General features: G+C 44.8%; 1 protein-coding gene across 2 annotated transcripts in view; it reads right to left on the reverse strand.

Moving 5' to 3' along the window:
- Window positions 1–302: 302 nt before the first annotated feature.
- Window positions 303–23,529, reverse strand: part of LOC114050620 (sorting nexin-10) — a 70,321-nt gene continuing 47,094 nt past the window's right edge. For both annotated transcript variants that reach the window (XM_027872453.1, XM_027872452.1), the window contains exons 3-7: window positions 13,575–13,661; window positions 11,432–11,532; window positions 9,777–9,875; window positions 957–1,172; window positions 303–492 (exon numbers count right to left, since the gene is read on the reverse strand). In XM_027872453.1, coding sequence (XP_027728254.1) covers window positions 411–492; window positions 957–1,172; window positions 9,777–9,875; window positions 11,432–11,532; window positions 13,575–13,661 — 585 coding nt within the window. In that variant the 3' untranslated portion in view covers window positions 303–410. The remainder of the gene's footprint in view (window positions 493–956; window positions 1,173–9,776; window positions 9,876–11,431; window positions 11,533–13,574; window positions 13,662–23,529) is intronic.

Here is a 23,529-nt window from a genome sequence, read left to right on the forward strand (position 1 = left end):
AAGTGTATTTTTTAATTGAACAAAACCAAAGGTTTTACATATGCACATGCAAGTTTAAATTCACACCTTTACATTAACATAAATCATTTCCTATTGGAGCAGGAGCTAATTTATCAATCATTTTTATCCTGAAAATTCAGTATTAGGCATTTTGAGGACTCATAGCCAAGAGTGTTTTCCTTCTCCTCTGCCTTGACAAAATAAGACAACATAAAATCCTTAACTTGGAACCCTTAATGAACTTTAAAAAAAAAAAGGGTGTGGGGGGGCAACAGCTTTGAGAACACATCACCAATCACATCTCCTTGACAGAAGTGCTTTATGTAGAGAGGTACTATTGTGAACCAACCCTGTCCTTATGACATGGGCATAATTTCCTATTTCTAAGATAGTAACATAAAGATTATTTTTCAGGATTCTTGAAGAGCTGGGTTTGTTTTACATCCATGTGGACTGTTGTCTTTACAACTGTGACCAAGCCCGGAGGATGAACTGCAAAAAAAAAAAAAAAGAGAGAGAAAAAAAATAATAAAAAGAGGAAATTGGTTTTCACAACACACTCAAAGGCTGAGTAACAGAGGAGAACTTTAATTATCTCCAGTCACAAAGAGAGACAGGAAATTTGGACTTTTAATTAGCCATTTGGAGTGCAGTTGGATATTTTTTTAGCTAGATAATTTAAACGCGAATAATTCAAGTCTGACTAAATGAAATTCACATAATCAGAATGCAGATAATTGAATTTCTACTGCATTCATTAATTCAGTGTGGAGGTGTGTGTGAAGACTTCTATGATGAGCTGTCACAGCTCAATAAAATCTCAGTCAATTAATTTTTTCATTATCTTAGTATTACATCAACAAAAAAGTGAAGAGTGTGTGTGTCTGTACACAAATATGTGGAATGTAAATACATATACACATATAATATATGAAAAAACGAATGTAACAAAGTACCTTTCTGAGCCGAACTCTATAGAATTGTCTTTTTTTCCGCCCTCATCATCTTCTTCAGGAAAACGTCTGTTTGAGGAAGCAAACTTATGAATTGCTTCAGTAACAGAATATCTTGTCTGTCCAGAAACACAGGCCTCGATATCTTCAGAACTTAAGTGACTCTGTAAGAAGAGGTGAAGTCTGCTGTCCGAGAGCAAAAGGGCATTTTGTAGGATCCTATTTAAAAATACAGACATACGTAAGGTTGGGAGACTGGAAAGGAGACCTGAAGAAGAAAAACATTTTTAAAAATATGAGAAAGTTCACATCAGCTAGACCTACAATTAAGGTAGACACCTATTAAGGTGATGTTAGCATATGTTAACTTTTATTAAATTATTTGGAATTTTACGTGAGTAAAAACATGAAGCTAATAGAGAAAGACATCTGTTATAAGAATAACTCCAAGGGCATTTCTGCAATTTACCCATCTGCCACGGCTGTGCGGAGCAATTACAGAAATATTTTGCTTATATAATCATAGAAATTTATTCTCCTTTAAAGAAGTTTTTCAATGGCTAACCACAAGCTCAGCTCAGTGATCTTTACTGGTTGGACAGTACTGAGAAGTCAAGTTTCTCAAGGATGCTTAGTTTAAAACAAGTACATGTGAATAATAGGATAACTACAGTTTAGTCGTGTTTTACAAATTTGCCTTAACGTATAAGATGTATATGTATATGCTTAGATATGGACATATAAAGTCTGGCTTAAGTAAGATTTTTTTAATAATCCTAAATTTGAATTTAACATTTCTCCAATATCTTTACCTGCATCAGGATTTGGATTGTTAGAATCAGCAACCTAATTTAAGAATTATTTTGTTTCATTAAACATGTGGCTAGAATCTGAGGCACCAGGAATGTCTGTGAAGTTAAACCTCCTATGTTACAGAAAGATTTGTCCAAAGATATGACCAAAGATTCTAACTCTCATATCACAATTATGTCTCGAGAAGATTACTACATGCATACTAAATTCCAGCCGATGAGTAACCATAGATGTATTGTAATGGAAGATCCTCTGTTTAGGAAACACACTTCCTCTGATTCGACCATTCACGTAAACCTAAGCACTATCACCTCTTACCCAAGCTCAGGAAGGTCTGGGTTTGATCTTTGATGCATTGTTCAATGATAGGTGAATTTCCTGTAACTGACATGACACAGGAGCTTGAAACACCAACTTAAGTGGCCAGAATTAGTGCTGTCCAAAATTCAAAGACAGGCCTGTGGAATTACAGAACTTTACAGCCAGCTCTGTGGAATACCGATTTCTTCCCCATCCAACAAAATGGACCTGATTTTTTTCTGTTTTTGGAGACTTGACTAAATGAGGAGTGCGCATATGGGGTTTATTTTTATCTCCTTAAAAATCTAGGGTCATCAATATGATGGAAAGACTCCATTTATTTAGGCTCATATGTATGATATAGATAGAGATGGCTATATATAGCTCAAAATGAGATAGCCTGGATCAAATGAGATAGTAATTGTTAAGCGTTTAGCACTGTGCCCGGCACATAGTAAGTGCTATATAAATGTTAGCTAATATGCCTAGACATATGTACAAGTGTATTATATACATAAATATATTTTTTCTTTTGAAGATGTGTTTTGAGCCTTTGCATCCTGAGGAATTGGTATTTGCACATGTCTGCATGTATGTTCAGGTGTGTATGTGTGTCGATGTGAGTGTGTTTAATTATACATATGATATGTACACAGGAATGAATGTGTATGTGTGCAGGTATATAGATTATGTGGCTATGCATACAGAGGTGTGAGAATGTGACTCTTGATATAGAGATTGTGATAGCATGCATAGACTGAAAATGGGCATTTGTGCCCAGACACATGAATATGCACGCGCATGTGTGTCGATGTGTCTACACCTATCCCAGTACCTAGTACCTTAACCTATTTTATGTATATGTGTACACATGTACACAATGTATTTTTTAATATCGTGCTTTGCTAAGTGCTTGTATCCTTGAACGACATGGCATATACATTTATATGTATGTGAACACATGTGTAAACATACTTAGCAAAGCATTGCATCAAACAAAAAAAATCAATCACAACCACACACACACACACACATATCCATACAGATCTGCTCCACAAACAAAACAGACCGAGGTTTCCTTTTCCAGTCCGGGTCCCAAAAGAATTTCTAAGCGGCACAAGTTTCCGGCCACCCAAGGAAGACTGAAGGGTTGATTTTTTTTTAATGTGACATTTCCAAGCCAGAGATCTAAATCATTCTTCTTTGCCTTGCCCCCCTACTCACCCCTCCAAAAAAACAAAAACAAAAATCTCTAATGTGCTCATTCCATGAAAAAACGGCACACAACACCCAATTCCAGCCACTATCCTCAGTCTGACCCCACTCAGAAAGTTTGCTTTCTGCATTTGCAAATAGCTCTCATGCATTAAATATTTCCAATGAGGAGAAGCTCGGCAAGGACCCCGCCCAGCCCAATCAACTTTTCTGTGCTGGGCGTGGGGGGAGGGTCGTGGATGGGGGGGTGGGGTACAGTTTCACGCAGGGCTTCCTGCCGCTTACCTCCAGCCCCTTCCTGCCCTCCAGCCCGGGATAAGTAACTCTTTCTGAGATTGAACTTAACTGCTTTGTTGCTGTTGGAAATGTATTTTATTTTCTTTATAAAATAATGGGCAATCTTTAAAATTGATTTCCGATGGTTTGAGGCATTACACCACAGAAGTAATGAGCACTAATGTCAATGATATCGGACACAAATTCATTTTGGCTTTATTTCATGTCTAAAGCAATTCGCCCAAGCCTTGAACTGCTCAAGCGCCGTTATTAACTTGCGAGCAAGCTAACACATGGGAGCAGCCACGAACGTGATAAGAGCCGGCCTGAGCCGAACCTCAAGGCTACTGTCCCTTTTCTCCGGCTATAATTCAATTTCCAATTTTACTTTACGTTGGACTCATTAGTCCAGCGTTTTCTTTCCTGCTTAATGGCGCCACCTGGAGGGCAGACCGGCGAGGCGCCGGAGCGCTCCCGCCGCAGCCTCCCAGGCTGAGCCCGGGCAGGGTGGGGCGCAGCCGGGCGGGGTCAGGCGGGAGGAAGGATGCTAGAACCCTCCTGAGGACCCTTTTCGGAAGCAGCTGCATCCCGGGCCGTCTGAAGCGGCTCCATTTCCTGGGCACTAAGCTGGATTGGAGAACACTCTGCCGGTCCTGGAGTACTGGAACATGTTTTTAAATTAAAAATAAAAAAGGCTTCCTTTCGTTTTTTGTGGGAGCAGGAAAAAAAAAAAATCATCCTACGAGGAATTACTAAGGAAAAGGAAATGGGCATTCACCCTGGTCCAGCAGGCCTCAGTATAGATCACCCCTCCGTGGCATGCTTCTCTTAATTTGGAGCTCCATCATTCTGCCCTCTTATATTTACCATACTTTCTCTAAACCAACCCCGATCCAATCTAGAGAACCTACTACGTGCCATATATTGTGCTGGGGATACAAAAACAAAATGATCCAGTGGAAAGGCTCCTGGTTTTGGAAGTCAGAAGGTCTGAGATCAAATCCTACCCATTACTACCTGTGTGACCTTCCCTTCTCTGCCTCAGTTTCCTCATCGATAAGATGAACAGGTTGGACTAGAAGGTCTCTGGGGTCCCTTCCAGCTCCAGAACTCTGAAACTATTTAAAAAACCGACTTCAAGAAATTACCATTCTCCTGGGGGTAGAGGTAGGGCGCAGGGAGAACAGATACACCACGTCAAGTGTGATCATAAATAAGTGTGAGCATTCATGGGTGCTGGGTGCTGGGTGCTGAGGATACAAAGACAAAATGAAAAACTGCCTGCCTTCAGGCGGCCTACATTCTCCTGGGGGTAGAGGTAGGGAGCAGGGAGAACAGATACACCACGTCAAGTGTGATCATAAATAAGTGTGAGCATTCATGGGTGCTGGGTACTGGGTGCTGAGGATACAAAGACAAAATGAAAAACTGCCTGCCTTCAGGTGGCCTACATTCTCCTGGGTGGAAGAGAGGCCTACAACCTGTAAACAGAGACGTGAACACGTGGTCATTTGGGCAGGCGGAAAGGACCAACCACCAATGGGAGTGACTCAAGTTTTCCCATAAGAAGTGACCCATAATCGGGGATGATGAATGACACTAGAGACCCTCAAAAAAACTGAATGTTTTTAAACCACTTCACATTTAACGGGGACTCTAAACAAATCTAATATAAAAGACTGAGGGCTCAAACAAATGCTCCAATGGAATAGGGATTTTAAACAAACAATGGCTATTTTAAACAAATCTGCCTCACAAAATACATTTACAATGTAATACTAAGAGTCAGCACTTTTGTAGAAGGAAGGAGCAAAAAGGAAGGCTTGACTCCGGGAAGCTGCATGTAACATGCATCCAAAGTCTTCCTTTTGAATGGCTCTCTGGGAGAGAGTGAGGGATACTGGGAAATGCAGGTGATGTTAAAAGAGAAGACACACAAACCATTGAAGTCATTCCTTTGGCTTCACAAGCTGAAGCTGTACAGAGATAAAGCATTTTCCCCTTTATACTGGACAGTCCAAAATCTGGTTTCCCTCACTTTGATTTTATTAGGTACATTATACTCACACAATTCTAATGAAAAGCACCACTGGACTGCACCAATCTGTTGTCACGTTGCCTCACGATTTCCAGTGTCTCTTGGAACCTGGCCTAATAGCAGATGCCTTTTTGGACAAGGGGGAAGGTTAACTGTTGGATTTAGGCTGTCTCAAAAACAACAAATTGACTGTTTGCATGCAACCATTCAAGAAAGAAAGCAAACTTGGTCAGAATCACTGAAGACATCCATGATCTGTGTTCTGGTGCCCTCTACTGAACACAGACTTCCGACAGGAAAGGGGAGGATGCTTTCTCAGGGCCTTCTGAATCAAGCAGGTGAACTGGGCATGCCGGCCGACATTCACGACTGGGAAGAAGATGTGCTAGCAGGCCTGGATTCAGCCAGTAAGCTCCCTACCAGCTTCAAATGTATAATCCTATTCACCTACATAAACTAAGAGAAATTTTTAAATAGGAAAACCAGATGCCAAGGTTAGGAAAGGTCGGCAGTAGATGCCAGCTCACTACTTCAGCCCTGCCTCTCTCCCTTTGTCTCCCCTTATCAGCAAGTCACCTAATGTCTCTGACTTTCAGTATCTTCATCTGTGAAGTAGAGGTAATAATAATTGTACCTACCAAATGACACCTGACATTCAAATTAGGCAGTGAGGTGGGACAGTGGGTAGAGAGAGCACTAGCGCTGGAATCAGGAAGACCTAAGTTTAAATCCAGCCTCAGACAGTTATTAGCAGTGTGACCCTGGGCAAGTCATTTCACCTCCTTCTGCCTCAGTTCCTTCATCAGCTAAATAAAGATAGCAATAGCACCGAATTCCAGGGTTGTTGTGAGGATTCAATGAGTTCATATTTGCAATGCACTATGCAATTCTTGTAGTACTATCTATAAATGGTAGCTATTCGATCGTGCATATAAAGTGCTTTGCAAAAACATGAAGGCATTGCATCAAACTAGTATTATTACTACTAGAAAAATATAGGAAGCTGCCTAAGGCCCTAGGAGCAGACTTTTTGCAAAGACCCCCCCCCCTTACTGTTTCATTCTGTAACTTTCCCATCATGTAAATATCAGAGCAAAATCTATTTTACATTTAATCAGTAGAAGGAAAAAAAATGCCATCCTACACAAGTTATACATGTGGGGCACAAGAATTTTTACTTAAAAGACATATGAACCCAACAACTAATCACATTGGAGAAATGTAGGAATGACAGCCATTGCTGTTTGTATAGCATTTTAAGGTCTGCCAAAATCCTGGGAATCAGCTACTGAGTGGGCATAATTGTCCCCATTTTATAGATGAGGAAACTGAGGCTTGCAAGGTGGCTTTCCCAGCCAGGCAGTGTCAGAGTGGGGACTCAAATCTAAGAGGTGCCCTTTTAACTCTACCAGAATGATTACAACAGATTTTCAAATAATGTCATTATCATAATTTAATAAATATTCATTAGACTAATAATTTAATAATAATTTTAATACTCTTGGCTTTCATTCGGAGGTGCCTGTGGTTTTGCATCTTCTATAGCTCTCTATGGAGACCAATTTGGGAGGGTTTCGATGGAGCACAGAGGGCCACACTAGGAATTCTGACCCTTAGTGGCTGTGCGACTGTGGGGAAGTCACAAGTTCTGAGGTGAGTTTCAGTTTCCTCATCTGTGAAATGGGAATCATCTTGTAAGGAAACCCTACCTAACAGGGGTGGCGGGAGCCTCAAATGACAAAAAGTGTGTAAAACGTTGTGTAAACCATAATTCACTTATTTGCAAAGGCCAGCTCCTACTACTATCTTCATTATTACTAGACCGGTACAGCTCTGAAGTGGACTTTGTTTCAAAGATGCCTTGAATGCAGCAACGTAGCAGGAATGAGCTTCCTCCAGAACGGCCTTTTGAATACTAATCATCTGGGGAAGATGGAACGCTATCTACTGCTAATGCTTTCAGTTTGCAGCTTGGAAAAATTGACATTTTTAAAAACAGATCCGTAAGCACAGTAGATTTGACGTTTTAATGCACTTAACAATAACATATATTTGCCCCCATCACTGTGCTGTCCACACCGCTGCACCCATGCTCTACTGACTTCTCTGAAGTCTTTTCCCCCGAGTTGACTGTAAGCTCCTGGAGGGCAGGAGCAGTTCTTTTTATCTCTCTATCCTCAGCTCACTACTCGGCGCACAGAATAGAAGCTTCATAAATTTTTGTTGAATTGAGATTTGTAATTTCACTGATGCGGGGATGGAGAACACCTTCCCCCTCTCTGACCTTCACTTGGACAGATCTCCTGAGGTCAGGATGTGATCCTTGACCCAAAGGCCAGGCCAAGGCCTCAGGGGAGGACTCAAACAGTAACCCCTGACCTCCCGACAGACCAAAGAGAAGCAGCTTCTGTCCACCCCTGCCCCCATCCCAGAGGGCACATAAGCTGTAGTCAGCCCCTTGCCCAGCCCTGACCGAGGAAAGCCGATGATAGGTACATGGCTCCTGTCCAGAAGAAGAGCAGGGTCTTTAAGAAAAACCTACAGTCATGTGGTACTCTTGAAGACTATACCTGGAGCCCCCAGACTTATATGGAGGGGAGGGGGGATAGGAAGGCTTAAAGGGAAACAAAATGCATCCAGAAAAGTAAATCCACCTTACCTACAACATAAAAGCAAAGTAATTTTCATGGGAGGCAGACAGAACACTGATGTGGGAGGGGACTCATGTTCTTCTTACGAGGTGCATTAAAATGTGGAGAAGGGGAGTGGGGGAGGGCCTGGGAAGGCTCCCTAAGATCTCTGTCAAGCAAAGGACTGCTCTAAAGGACACTGATGGTGAGGGTTTCCAGGGGCTCAGTCTGGTGACTGTCTGTCTCTGACTTGCTCCTCTGGTCCCCTTTCTTCTGTCCTTCCCCTCTCATTTCCCCTGCCTCTTCTTTTCTCTCCCCAATTTCCCTCTATTCATCTATTATTTGGGTGTGTCCTATACTCAGGGCTGGACCTCCACCCCCATCAGCTTGTATAAAATCAGAGTGTGACCCAGACTTGGTGTGAAGCGTCATTCAGCTCTGTTTGTTTTAGAAAAGGCAGTATGGTCCAGTAGACAGAGAGCTGGGAAGACCAGAGGGTTCAGGCCCTCCCTCTGACACATTCTGGCTGCTTCCCTGGCCAAAGAGGAGCATTGCAACCCTCCTCTCCCGATGCCCAGAGAAGTCTGGGCAGACTGGACCCAGCTGGTGCCAACCCTACAAATTCTAAGCAATCCTATTTCCCTGATGGGTGTGGAGGCCTGCAGCGTCTCTCCCCAATGAAGGCAGCCCTGGATTGCTGCAGGAGCTGGGGCCTGCTCCTCTGGCTCTGCAGAAGCACGTGACCCAGGCTGCCTGGGCGGTTTTCCACGAGGAAAAGCCTCAGAAAGAAAAAAAGAAAACCAGAGCACGCCCAAGGTGTCATGCACCTGGACCACCACGGGGTGGCGCTCCAATACAGGACATGGATAGACTCTTCTTTACAGGCTCAGAAAGAAAAATCAGTATCTGAGCTGGAAAGGACCTCAGACCTAGAACCTGAATGGGAACCCAAACCTGACAAAGGAGTGTCATCCCACCCTGTCCTCTAGGGAGGGAAACTGCAGTAAACCCACCTTACATTTGTATGACCATCCCCCTTTGAAAACGGCACCCACCACTCAATACAATCAGCATTTATTAATCTCCCAAAATGCCCCCAGCACACTGCTAGGCCCTGAGGCTGCAAAGGCAAAGACAATAACAGCCCAAGCCATGAAGGAGCTTAGACTGGGGAGGCAGCTTGGGAGAGGCTGAGTTCAAATCCCACCGTGACACTGTGGACTTGTTGCTTAGCCTGAGTTGGCCTCAGTTTCCTCATCTGTAAAAAGAGATCACTGCACTAGACAACTTCTTGGGTCCCTTTCAGTTCTAAATCTACATGTCCCTGATTTCTAGCTTGACTCCCTGGAGGCTTTGGTAAAGTTTTCTTGGTAAAGTTCCTACTGGAGAAAGCAACATGTCCACAAAGAAGTATATACATATTCCTGTGAACTATTGCTGAGAATTTCAATTCAACTTGACAAGAAGCACCTACTATGCACCAAGCACAGTGCTCAGGGCTGGACACACACACACACACACACACACACACACACACACACACACACTTACTTTCTCAGAAATTCTTCCAGGCCTTGACGTCGCTGATCAACGTGCTGCCGATTATTGATGTTGAAAAACAGGTTTTTAGAAGGAAGTTCGGGAAGCTGTCTAATAATACAGAAAAGGGAAAGAAAAAAACCCAAATGAAGTAATCTTGTAATCAAGCTACTTTCACCAACACACAGTGAAGGAACACAAAGTGGGGCAGGGGGGAATCACAGCTTTTCATCTTCATACGGAACGTAATAACTGAACTTGCAGGAAAAAGAAACTACTTATTCACTGCCAGTGACAAGCAAGAAGCCAGGAAAGCCCAGAGGAGTCTTTTCAAAGTTGCCAACTTAGACACAGCAATGAAAGAAATGTGGGGTTGGACTCATTATTTTGGGGGAAAGTATTAAATTCAATTCAACAATCCAGCCAGCATTTCCTCAGGGCCTAATATGTGCCAGGCACCTGCTAAAGGCCAGAGATACAAGTGAAAACAGCCCCTGCCTTCATGATTCTCAGGCTGTACCGGAGAGGTGGGAGAGAGATGCAAGGATATACAAATAAGTAAATAGAATCTAATTGTGAGGATAACAAGGTGGGGGTGGGGCAGCTCTGGAAAAGCTTCCCTTTGGAGGTGGGACCAGAAGGGGCTTCGGAAGGAAGAGAGGCCAACTTCAAGAGGCAGAGGTGAGAAAGGAGACCATTCCAGGCAAGAAGGATGGCCCTGTGCAAAGGTCTGTGGGATTCTGGGAGCATCCAGTGGCCTCACCTGCCCAGAATGGGGAAGAATGTCAAATAAGTTGGTAACATCGGCTGAAACCAGACCGTGAGGGGCTTTAAATGCCAAGCTGGGGAGAATGTATCCTGTCCCAGAGGCAAACTGCAGGAAACACTAGATGGGCAGGGGAGTGACCTGGTAAGAACTATACTGACACAGATGAATTCTGCAGAGACTATATTGGAGAGGGAGAGACCGATCAACCATCATTTACTGAGGACCTCCTAGGGCAGCTAGATGGCACAGTGGTTAGAGCACCAGGTCTGGAGTCAAAAAAATCTGAGTTCACCTATAACCCCAGACACTTACTAGCTATGTGACCTTGGGTAAGTCCCTTCATCCTGCTTGCCTTAGTGTCCTCATCTGTAAAATGAGCTGGAGAAGGAAGGAAGTGGCAAAAGACTCCAGTATCTTTGCCAAGAAAATTTCAAATGGGGTCATAAAGAGTGGAACGTGACTGAACAACAAAAAGTCCTGCTATGTGCTGGGAACCGTGCCAAGACCCGAGGATACAAAAAGAGGCCAAAGACAGTCCGGCCTCTCAGGGGCTCGCGGTATAAGGAGGGACAGAGAAACCTGCAAGCCACCATACACAAGGCAAGCTGGATCGAGTGAAAAGGAGATAATTAACCGAGGGCTGGAGCCAATGCCGAGGAGATCGCAGCCGTCCAGGGGCAGGCGCCAACGGCCAGAACAGGGCGATCGCCGGCCGTGTGAGCGCACAGAGCCGGCCAGAGCGAGGAGACGGTTAGGGAAGAGGCGCCCGGCGGCCGAGGGCTGAAGTCTGGGGGCGGCCCCGACGCCCTGCCCATGGAAGCGGGCCAGGTGGAAGGGGACCGAGACCGGGACCGGGACCGAGAGGGGCTCGAGGCGCCATGGCCAGGCTTTCACTTACATCAGCAGCGCGTTGCTCTGAAGTCGCTGTCGGAGCCACACAAATTCCCGAAACCGCCTCCGGACGCACGAGGTTTTCATCGTAAAACACATGCTGTTGGTCTAGGGAAAGGAAATGGACACCGGTCAGCCCGCTCAGCTTTACGTGGATTCTTTGCTTCAGGTGAAGCATCGACGTGGATGAGATCAATGCGAGGCAAAAAGCCGCCCCTGCCCTCAAGGAGCTTCCATTCTAGCAGGGGAGATGACATGCAAACAACTCAGTACAAACACAGGATCCACTGGAGGTGTACCCCTTGGAGGGAAGGCGCCAAGATTAGGGAGGCCCCGGCAAAGGGAGAAGGAAAGGGAACAAGCATTTATTAAGTGCTTACTGTGTGCCGGCACTGCGCTAAGCACTGGGGACATAAAGAAAAGCTTCCCCATTCTAGAACCCTATGAAGTGCTTTCCTTTGATCTAGAACCCTGTGAAGATCAAGATTAAGAGAGAAATCACCAAATTTCTATTTCAACTGAGCCTCCACAGAAGGCTGAACTAAAAATTCTCCAGAAAAAAATTCTGAATCATGAAAAATTAGCCTGGGGCAGGGGAAGGAAAGTTATCCTCAGAGTCAGGAAGACCTGAGTTCAAGTTCCACTTCCAACAGATATTGGCAGTGTGACCTTGGGCAAGTCACTTACCCATGAAATCCCCCCTCTAAGGTTATAAATGGCACAAGACACAGCACCAACAGAAAAGGGAGTTTCCTTGCCTGGAGTTCCCTTCCTGCTGCTCCTGGAACAAAACATTTCATCTCCAGACTCCAGGCGCTTGCACCGGCTGCTCCCTGGGCATGAAATGAATACTCTCCCTCCTCATCTCCATCTCCTGTCTTCCCCAGCTTCCCTCAAGGCCCAGCTAAAATGCCACCTCCTACAGGAAGCCTTTCTTGATCTCCCTGAATGCTGGTGCCTTCCCCGTGGTGGCCATCTCCAACAGATCCTGTCTCTGTTTTGTCGGCACATAGTTTTGCATGTTGTCTCACCCATTAGACTGTAGGCTCCTTGAGGGCAGCGACTGTCTTGCCTTTCCTTGCTTCCTGGCTTGGCACAGTGCCTGGCACACAGTAGGTGCTTAATAAATGTTTAATGACTGACTGATGAAATCTAAGATCCAAATAAACATAGAACCCTAGACTAGTCCTCCTATCTCCATCTTAAAGGACGGCCATTATGAACCAGGAAAAACCATGGACACTCATAATTTCCCCTCCATGCTCATACTCTGGTCTTATTCCAAGTAACATGACAAACTAGCTACTCTTTAGTGTTGTTGTTGGGTCTTGGGATTTTTTCCCCCCATAGGCAAAATGACTCAGGCTCTGGACTAAGGTAAATTAATTCCACGCAATTACTCACTCCCCACTTTCTAATTACAAGTGTGAAATATTTTGCATCTCTTAAGGGGAAATACACATCTGTTTATCTATGGAATTTATTTAGTTTAGTCATATGTTCTATGCCCTGTCCCCAAAAAAAGGAAAGAAAAAAAAACCAAAAAAGCAAGAAACAAAGGAGCATTTAATGAGGGAATTTCAAATTTCATCCTATCTGGGAATGGAAAGTTCCACACTCACCAGAGCATTAAGGAGAGGCAGTGTGACCTAAATATTAGAACCCTAAAACTGAAGTCACTCAGTCAGACAACTAGCATCTCACCATGTACCATGCCTTATGCTAAATGAAATCCAACCTTAGACACTTATAAGCACTTTAAGGTTCAAGAAATGCTTTCTGTGTTATTTTATTTCTCTCCGCTCTCAGATTCAGCTATGCTTGTTATTGTTTTCATCATCACCATCATCGCTGTTATTTATTGTCATTATCATCGTTAATTGTATCATTATCATTATTGTTTATCATCATCATCATCATTATGATTACTCTAAAACTGAACTAGGTTTCTAAAATAATTTTGGGAGCCAGCTTTAAAAGTTGCAGAAAATATCAAGTCTTGATGGTCATCGCATTAAGCGTTAATGAAAATTAACTTCTCTAAAGTCAAAACCCTTTCCATTCTTCTCCAAGTCCCCCATGACTCCCCATCAAACACCTATGAGCCCCCTTGCCTTTGCCCTGTTCCTTAGGGTGAATCTTCTACTCACATGGATGCAGATCTCATAGTCAATGTAGGAGTGCCAGAAGTCTTCCTTCTGAATGCGAGGATCCCGGACCCAGACACTCACGAACTCCTGGGAAGACATACCAAGCCAAGGAATTTGTTTTAGGATAAAAGGGGCCTTGAAAGCCTAAAGAATGAGTGACTTGGGCAAAGAAAACAGGAGACAGTGTTCCAATCCTCTAGAAGAAGAAGTGAGATGTGACTCATTGACCCTCAACACGCCTGGGAAAATTCCTTCCCACAGAGTTAGCCTACCCAAAAAGGAACAATTTTTAGAATAAGGCAATGCAGAGATTTTAGTTTGGAAAGAGTTGGGGATTTCTCCCCCAAACTTCATTCAATGCAACAAACATTTAGACAGTCATACCGGGTTTGTTAACATATAAGAAATAATTTCAAGAGAGTATTTCTATCCTCACCACCACCCCCCTGCAATAGAATAGACACTCCTTGAGGACAGGAACTGATCCACTTTTGTCTCTGTATGCTCAGCACCTAGCACCGTACTTAACACATAGTAGGTGCTTAATAAATGTGTGCTAAATTGGATTGGATTGTAATGATCTCAGGATAAGGGAAAGAGCTGAAATCCCAGATGGCAACAGGGAAGCAGCCCCCTCCCCCCCCCAACCAAGTTCCCAGATCCATCCTTTCCTTTGATAGAGGATCTTACTCTGGTTTGACCCCTTCTCTAAAACAGGAGTTTCCACTCAATCCTCTAAGGAAAACATTTTTGCGCAAATATACACTGAAGTGTGTACCTTTACTTTTAAATTATACGATGTAATAACACTATTAATCATGTATGCTAAAAAATACAAAAATAGACATTTCAAAAGAATGAGATAAAAATGAAATAACAATTTATTCGGGAGGTAATGGGGGGACACTGGAGTCTACTGGGTAGAAGAATGACCTGCTCTTTGGGAAAATCACCTGGGCAGGGGAGTGGAGGATGGGCTGGAGTGGTGGGGAGAGACTGGGAGCACGGAGGCCGGTTTTTGTCTTTCTGTTCCCAGCATCTAGCGGCACCCTGGCACATAGTAGGCCCTGAGAGATCGTCCCATGAAGAAGGAGGCCATCCTCAGAGTCTGGTTCTACTTGACCAGAGGAGAGCCCTGGGGATGGCTTCTGGCCACAGGTGACTCAGGGCCAAGAGGAAGGTCCCCTTCTTGTCTATTGTGACTGAGTAGATGCTGGGGCTCAACCATCCGCCTCCACCTCTTTCCCCCTTTCCAACAGTGAATCCACTCAGGGCCCTTTTGAGCTGTCTGCCATGGAGGAATGAAGGGATGGGAAAATGACCGAACTCAACCTCAATTCACCAAAATTAAGGGAATACGTGTCAAGTCGTATGCTTGAGTTCAACAAAGCAAAGGCATGAGAACAGAAGTGAAGAGCTGTTAAGAAAAAGATCTGGAGGTTCTTGTGGGCCACAAGCTTAACATGTGCCATTTCAGACAAAGGAACTAATGAAATCCCAGGTAGTATTCCCAGAAGTGCAGCCTCCAGGGCAGAAGGCAGGCCTGGAACTCTGCCCTGCAGGGATCCCCAGGCCACATTCAGAGTTCAGGCATTCCCCTTCACACTCTACAGCAATCTTGTAATTCTACAATTCAACCTGGGAAAGAAAAAAATTAACTGGGGCCTTTCCCTTCTTTCACCAGCTTGTGAAATACACAAGCCAGGCCCTGGCCATGTGGTTTGCGGTTAGTCACTGGTTAAGCGTGTGAGGAAGTAGGTGATGACCCATCTGAGTCAGGACAAGAGGAAAAGGCCAGGAGGAGGGCTCACATCTCCTCCAACCCAGAAGAAAGAATGTGTTGGCATCTCGTTAACAATAGGGGTAGGGATAATCCAATCCAATCAGTGTTTATTAAGTTCCTACTGTGTGCCAGGCACAGTGCTAAGCTGGGGGATACAGTTTATAAAAAGAAAGTCAGTTCCTGCCCTCAAGAAGCTTACAATCTAAAGGGGGAGACTGAGGCAGGAAAGGAAGAGGCATAAAGACTGGACTTGTGATTTCATCGATACAGGGAACTCTCTACCAGAGCAGGTCAGCACCATCTAGAGCACCACAGAGATCTGTTGAGGGTCAAACAGACAGAGGCACACTGCCTATAATAATAATAATAATAATGATAATTTAATAATGTTACTAATATCGACTTATATTTGTAGCTTATGTTCTCCTTTTGAAAGCAATATTAACCAGCCTGTGACCATCATTAAAAAGAGGTGTAAGATTTTCAGAAACGTTAAAATCACTAGAGCAAAATGACTGAATTTGAGTCAGAGGGACCTTGAAAAGTTGGGGGAATCAAGTTGGGGGGGGACTAAAATTGCAATACTTTTTTTAAAAAAATCATACTAAAAAAGTTATGTTCTTATTGTAATCTAGGTTTTTAGCTAAGTCATCATGTGGATCTTGCCCATAATAATACCCTGTTTGTACTCATATTGAAAAACAGAATTTATTCATAGAAAAACTACAAACTAGATTGTAAATGATTCCATTTGTCCCACAGAGGCACCAACGACCAGTTACTGAGCTCGGAAAAAAATCACCTAGATTTCTCTGCCACCACCTCTCTCCTCCCACTCCTCCCCCCCCATAAGAAAAAGGCAAAAACTTGAGAAAAGGCTTAGGAAAGAAGCTTAATTTCCTCCAATGTCAAGATGAAAGAGAAAGCATTCATTTCTAGAAAAGAAACTGAAAAGAGAAGGGGATGGGGAGAGAAATCAATGTATTACCTACAAGTTAAATAAGTACCCAGGGTCTCCTGTCATGATTGCGGTTTCTGCTTCCCTGGGTAAGTCAATTAACTTCTGCCTGACTCAGTTTCCTCAACTGTAAAACAGGGATAATCACAGCACCTACCTCCCATGGTTGTGTTGAGGATCAAATGAGATCCTAATTGTAAAGTGCTTAGCCCAACGCTTGGCACATAATAGGTGTTAAATAAATGTTAGCTATTAGGCAAAACGAGACACACATTTTTTGGACATGGACAAGATGAGAATTTGTTTCATTTGGCTGTGGAGACTGATTACAAGGGTTTTGCTTTTCTCCTTTCCCTTCTCCCTCAGTGCAGTCGTGGAAGAGAAAAAAATAATTTTTATAATTAAAAAATAATAATAATAATAAACTTAATTTCAAAATAAAATATGCCGGCTCCCACCCCCTACCTCCAGGTCACCATCATGTTTCTGAGAAACTGTTTTCATGCAAAAGAATGGTATTATACATAAGAAATGATAAAGATGCAAAATTAGAGAAACTTGGGGAGAATTATATGAACTATTGATACACAGAGAAGTAAGCAGAGCCAAGAGGGCACTTTACACCATAACCCTAATAACATTCAAGGAAAACAACATAGAAACACTTCAGAGCACCAGTCCCTGATGGTGACTTCAGGGGACCAATGGTGAAGCATACCGCCAATCTCTGGGCAAGGAGGTGGGGGACTACAGGTGCAGAGTGAGGCAAACAGACATGGCATTTTTCTGGGGGGGTGAGGCAATGGGGATAAGTGACTTGCCCAGGGTCACACAGCTAGTAAGTGTCAAGTGTCTGGACTGAGGCCGGATTTGAACTCAGGTTCTCCTGACTCCAGGCTGGGTGCTCTACCTACTGCTCCACCTAGCCACCCCTGGTCCATGTATTTCTTTTTCTTGACTACACTTACTTCCCAGACTCACAAAATTTGAAGGTCAGAAGGGAGATATCCAGTCCAACCCATACACAATAGGACTCCCCGCTGTAACATCCCTGACCGGTAGTCACAGTTGAAGACCCCTATTTGTTACAAGGGAAAGATATGGCACTGAGGGAGGCAGGTCATTGCAGAGCACCACTGATGGTTTTTCAAGTGAGCATCACCGGAGCATCTTTTAATAGCTCTCATTTTCAGGTCATTTTCTAGAGCAGACGACTGCCACCCCCTGAGCTAATGACTAACCACCCTTTCCCTGGCTTGGGTCAGTGGTTCTGCCCACTTCTCCTGGGCCTCCCCATGACTCTGAGAACAACTTTCCCAGAATCCTCTCACTGTCTGTGACTGCCCACACAGTACTAACAGCAGAGTGATTTCCGTCAGCACTAAGAGAAGGCTAAAGGGCACACCTTGACAAGGTCAGAAGGCTGTCCTCTCTTCAGCTGGTTCATGTTGCCACTGAGGCAGGCTCTATCCTTTTGCTTCTGTCTTAATCTCCAGAGAAAGAGGCTGTCTGGCAATGTCCTCCACTGAGTTAATAGGCCGGTTTTACCAACCAGACACTGAAAACCACATGTGGCCACCCATGACCCCAGAAAGAGGAGTCGCCACATGTAGGGACCTCTATGGCGCCACCGCCTCTTCTCTGGTCTCATTCCCTTTGACCTTCCTCGGCACTTCACCCTGCTGACTGCCTGGGCTTCTCGAGCCTTTAGTCTGGGGTCTCTAAGACAATTCCCAGTTCTTCACCTATTTTCCAACCCTCCTTTTTTTAATCTCTTTCACCAGCTCCTGGAGGTTCAAACTCAGTTTATTCAAGGTGTCTGAGGTCAATGTGAATTGAGGTCTTCCCAACTTCAGGTATAATGCATTATCTACTTTGGGCTGGATGGGTAAGACATTCTTTTGAAGACATGCCTCAGTCTCCTCAACTATAAAATGAGGCGGTTGGAACTGATGACCATTTTGGTCCCTCCAGGCTTTTATGACCCCCTAATGTCTCAAATCTCTTAACTTCTCCCAAGAGGCACATGCCCCTATTTCATCCGACCTGTAGGCCCTTCAGGAATGCCTGATGAGCCAGTCTGGGGCTGGCCTCAAGTTTATCTCTTTTGCAAAAGTCGTCTGCAAAGATAATGCAAAGCAGAGACAGTGTGGTCTGGGACATGAAGAGCTGACCAGGAAGACCTGAATTCGAGGTGCTGCCAGATACATTCAGGCCAGCTGTGTGGCCCTGGACAAACGTCCTGGCGCCCCAAGCCAATGGATGGAGGCCAGCCCTGAAGTCAGGAAGATCTGAATTCAAATCTGGCCTCGGACACTTACTAGCCGTGTGACCCTGGGCAAGTCACTGAACTCTGCCTCAGTTTCCTCATCTGTAAAATGAGCTGGAGAAGGAAATGGCAAACCACTCTAGGTTCTCTGCCAAGAAAACCCCAAATGGGGTCACAAAGACTCAGACACAACTGAAAAAACAATTCAACAACAATTAATTTGCTTTGGTAGTGGGAGTTCCCTATGCCAAGGAAGTCACAGGCCCAGGCTCTGTTCCCTGGCACAAATTATAATCTGATTCATGCTGCTTATTATAAATATATGTAAAAATACTTAAGATTAAGCTGTTTAACTCCTCCAGAATCATCATTTTACATGCCAATATCTGAGGCCTGCACCAACCACATCTTGTTAAAGAGTCACGCGGTATACGCCTGCAAGGGATCCTCAGTCGTTCACAGTGCCCTTCCTGCCCTCCCCACCCACCCCCCAAATAGTCCAAAGGAGTAAAACGCGACTGCTTCCAGTTGATCAGCAGATACTGCCAGGAAACTCATTTTGGTCATCCCACTCATTCATTCAGCAGTCACTTATTAAGCCCTACTATGTGCTGGGCCTGGTATACAAAGGCCAAAATGAAGTGGTGACATGAGGGGGCACACATGGACAGAAACGTTAACAGAAAGCATTTAAGGAATAATATCCTGGGGGGAGGAGACAAGCAGCTAGGGGGAGGGGTGAAGGAAGACTGGCTCAGGCTTCCTGGAGGAGATGGCCCTTCAGCTCACCTTTGAAGGCAGAGGGGAGAAGTGAGGCCAGGGAGAAAGGAAACGGCAGCCTGGGCAGAGGACTGCTGTGTATGGATTACAAGTCAATTAGTCACTTAGGCAGGAAGCCGGAGCACAGTAATGAGGAATAGACCTAGAGAGGCGGCTAGACCCAGGCTAGAGCACTCCCACCCAGCCTGAGGGTGGGGCCTCCCCCCTCCCTTTTGTAGCTTTTTGGGTGAGTCTCTGCCCATTAGCCTGTAAGCTCCTCAAAGGCAGGTATTTAGCACAGAGCCCGACACACAGTAGGTGCTTAACGAATGTTTATTGTCTGACCTCCAGAAAGGCTTTAAGGACTGAACAGAGAAGTTTCTGTTTTACTCTACAGACAGAGAGGGACCCGATGGAACTTCTTGAACCGACAAAATCTGTTTCCAGGGCTTCTTAATTAGCTCTGTTCAGCTTCCAAAAGGAAGCTGGCTCATCCTCCGGCAGCCCAGAACCTCCTCTCTGCGACATTCTCTGCTGCAGGATCACGTGGACTTCTTGGGGAAATGTCTGAGCAGCTGATGCACTCAATCAGTTTAATAATCTTATTAAACATTTTAATGATTGCTCAGGCCTAACGAGAGATCAAGGATGAAAAAAGGAGGTACGGGCGATCTAGCATTAACCCTTTCCCTCCTGCCCTCCCAAAGACAGGCATAGAGCAGGGAGGGAACGGCGGATGAGGGAGGGGCAGGGCTTGAATGGGTTCCCCCCACGGGCACTAGGAGGCCAGCTGGCTGCTGATTAACCGAAGTCGTGGGCTCTGAGAAGCCACTTCTCCAAGGTTCAATTCCCTCATGCGTTGAATGGGGACAACATATCTCCACCACCAGCCTCACTGGGCTAGGAGGCTCAAATGAAATCGGTCAATCAACACACATTTATATTGAGGCCCTCCTTCATGCCAGGCACTGAGGGGGGAGCTGGGGCCCTCAAGGGTCTTGTATTCTCTCAGATAATGGAGGTCTGGTGCTTTCTAAACTAGAAATCATGTTATTTCCCCATGATATTACAATCGCCTTCTGACTTTTCCCATTTAGACATTTGCTAGGTTTTGTCTTGTCTTCTCTGCATATTGATGCTTCGATACTGACCTTGTCTATGTGGCTATTCTCCATCCATCCATGTTCGCAGCTGTGGGATCCAATGTGCCAGGGCCCCCCTCCCCTTCTCTTGATGCCAGTGGAGTCCCTAGGTGTGACCCATCCAAGGACATCCTAACTGCATGTGCCACAGGCATCTCAAACTCATCATTTCCAAAGCACAACTCACTCTCTTCCCCCCCCAAACTCCCTCCCTTTCTAAATTTCCTGTTAACAACCTCCCAGTCTCCCAGCCCAGAATCCCAGTGTCCTCCTGGACTCCTCACCCTCTCTATCCAACCTGTTGACAAATCTGGTCTTTTCCACCTTCACAACATCTCTCCACCCCGGCAGTTACCAACCTAACTCAGATCTTTATGTCTCACCACTCCAGCTCATCCTATACTCAGCTGACAGGGTTGGGATCATAAAGAGCTCTTTGCAATTTCTTAAAGACAACCCATTCCATTCTCCTCCTTTTGTACATATCTTGGGCAGTGCTTGCCCAAGGCACACGATGAACCAGCTCTTTGGATTGTTTGGCCAATGACATATCATAGACGAGATTCTTCATCCACTTGGTTTTCTTGTGTGGATGGTAAAAAGCAAACTCTTTTCCCTTGACTCACAGGTTCATAAATCAAGAGCTCAAAGGACCCTTGGGGGGCACCTAGACCAATTAATTCCCTTATTCTACAGATGATGAAGCTTGGTAAGTCACGCACAAGTGTAAGAGACAGAGGCAGGATTTGAACCCAAAGTCCTCTTATGCCAAGCCCAGAATCCTCTCCACAGCACTTTTATTTTTGCCTAATTATGAATCTAATTTAGAAGGCTCTGCAACAGTAGATATTGAAATTGGAGGATCCCGGTTGCTAAGAAAAGCCTGGCTAGAGGCTATAAGATATTCCTGGATGTTGTCCCAGGATGCCATTTTATGGAACGATCTCTACCTCACTGCCAGTGAACAAGTGAATCTTCACAGGAACCCTTTTCTGATCCATCTTTCCCCAAGGTAAGAAAAAGAAATTAGAATGGAGAAGGTGGGTTTTTATCCTGGCATCAAATGTTCTCTTATTTAAAAGACGTCTTCTTCAAGTTTCAGGTGATTCTCATCAGACAATCTCTGGCAAACTTGATTTAACAAACGTTTATGAAGACAGATAGCACAGTCACAAAGAAAAAGGGAAGACATTCCTCTGAAGTCTGGTAGCATGACCTGAGAGGTACATAAATATAGTCATTTTAAGCTAGTAAAGCGTAACTTCACTAAGCCCCCGTATGTAAAGAAAGACAAAGTAATTGGGGGGAGCACTAATCACTGGAGCACAGGGAGACAGATCTTGGGATGAGCCCTGAAGGGAACGAGGCTTAGGAGGGTCAGAGGAAGCACATTTCAGGCATGGGGGCAGTCTAGGCAAATGCACACAGATGGGAATAGTCAGTTAGAAGAGTTTGTCTGGAGTCTCTCAACGATTAGCAAACATTTATTAAGCACCTACTAGGTGTCAGACACTGTGAAACTTGGGGATCCAAATGACACTGTCCCTGTCTTCAAGGAGTTTGTACAGTAATGGAGGAGATTGGAGGATTTACAGCAAGGAGCCCAACTCTACTTGACCAGGAATCTGTCCCATCCCTGCCAAATAGTCGTCGTTCAATGTCCAAAAGCCATCAAATGAGATCATCTAATCCCACTGCTTCATTTTACAAATAGGGAAACTGAGGCAAGCCCAATGAGATCAAGGGAGCTTGCTCAAAGCCAGACAGGGAGCAAGCAGCCAAGCCAGAATTCAAACCCAAGTCTCTGCCCCACACTCCAGGCTTCTCCTACCACAGCATGGCCCCTTATCTGGTTCTCCTTATAGAATCATGTCAGTGGGTCCAACCTGTCACCTTTGCAATAAAACATAGGCTTTTTGTGGACCTAAAACCAGGAATTCTGGTGCTTGGGGCCAATTCAGGTGGGAGATGGTGCCATAGAGCCCAGACTGCCCCAGATGCTGATACTCTAGGAGAGGAGACAGCCAGTCCTTGGGGAACCCAGCTTATGGGCCTAGGAGGCTACTGGGGGGGGGAGAGCTCAAGCCTGAATCAAAGGCACAGGACCCTAATGGATAAGACCTTAGGGGTGAGGCCTCCCTGCCTGCACTGTTGATCAGCATAGAAGCAGGCCATGAGGCCCTTCCCACGGAGAGAAAGCCTTCCCCATATCGCATCCTGGGCAGAGCCCACACTAGTCCCATACCCAGGCTCGCTCGCTCTCTCTCTCTCTCTCTCTCTCTCTCAACAATAGCTAGAATGCTGGACTTGGAATCACAAAGACAACAACTTCAAATCTCACCTCAAATATTTACTTTCTGTGTGACCCTATGCAAATCACTTAAGCTCACCCTCAGTTCCCTCATCTGTAAAATGGGGGCAATACCTATCTAAGCATTAACCTATGTAAAGCACTCTGCAAACCTTAAAATGCTATATAAATGCCAGCTATCATTATTACTGTTGTTGGGAAAAAAAAAAGATTTAACTCCTGAGATTGTCATAAGGATAAGCAAAGGGCTATGATGAGTTAGAGAGATGGGAGACTCAATTTCCTACACATGACAAGGGTCTGGACAAGATTCACATCTTTGACCACAGAGGCAAAAAGTACTTTTGTTTCATCCTCACTGCCTCCTCCCCCTTTTATTCTGCATTTTTAATCTATTCCATCCCACCCCACCCCGCAATGATAAGGCTATCTCTAATGAGCGTCTCCCATTCATGGACTCCCAGGGCCCTGTTCCTTTCACCCCTAATCGAATTCTGCCTCCAATACAGAACCTAGCTCTATGGCAAGCCGAGGTTTTTTTCCACAGGAAGGAACAGGAGATGCCTTGGGCCCGCCCGACAGGCGTCCTTTACTGGTTAGTAATTAGGAACCTAAACTGCCCACTGAGAGAAATTCTGTCGTTCCTGTTGGTCTGTTGAATTTAGGGAAGGGGATAGATTTGGAGCCATATGGGGCAGGAGGGAAGTGGCGAAAGCTGGGGAACTGAAACCCT

This window comes from Vombatus ursinus, unplaced genomic scaffold (genome assembly GCF_900497805.2).
Source record: "Vombatus ursinus unplaced genomic scaffold, bare-nosed wombat genome assembly UNPS02014799.1, whole genome shotgun sequence".
Lineage (NCBI taxonomy): Eukaryota > Metazoa > Chordata > Mammalia > Diprotodontia > Vombatidae > Vombatus > Vombatus ursinus.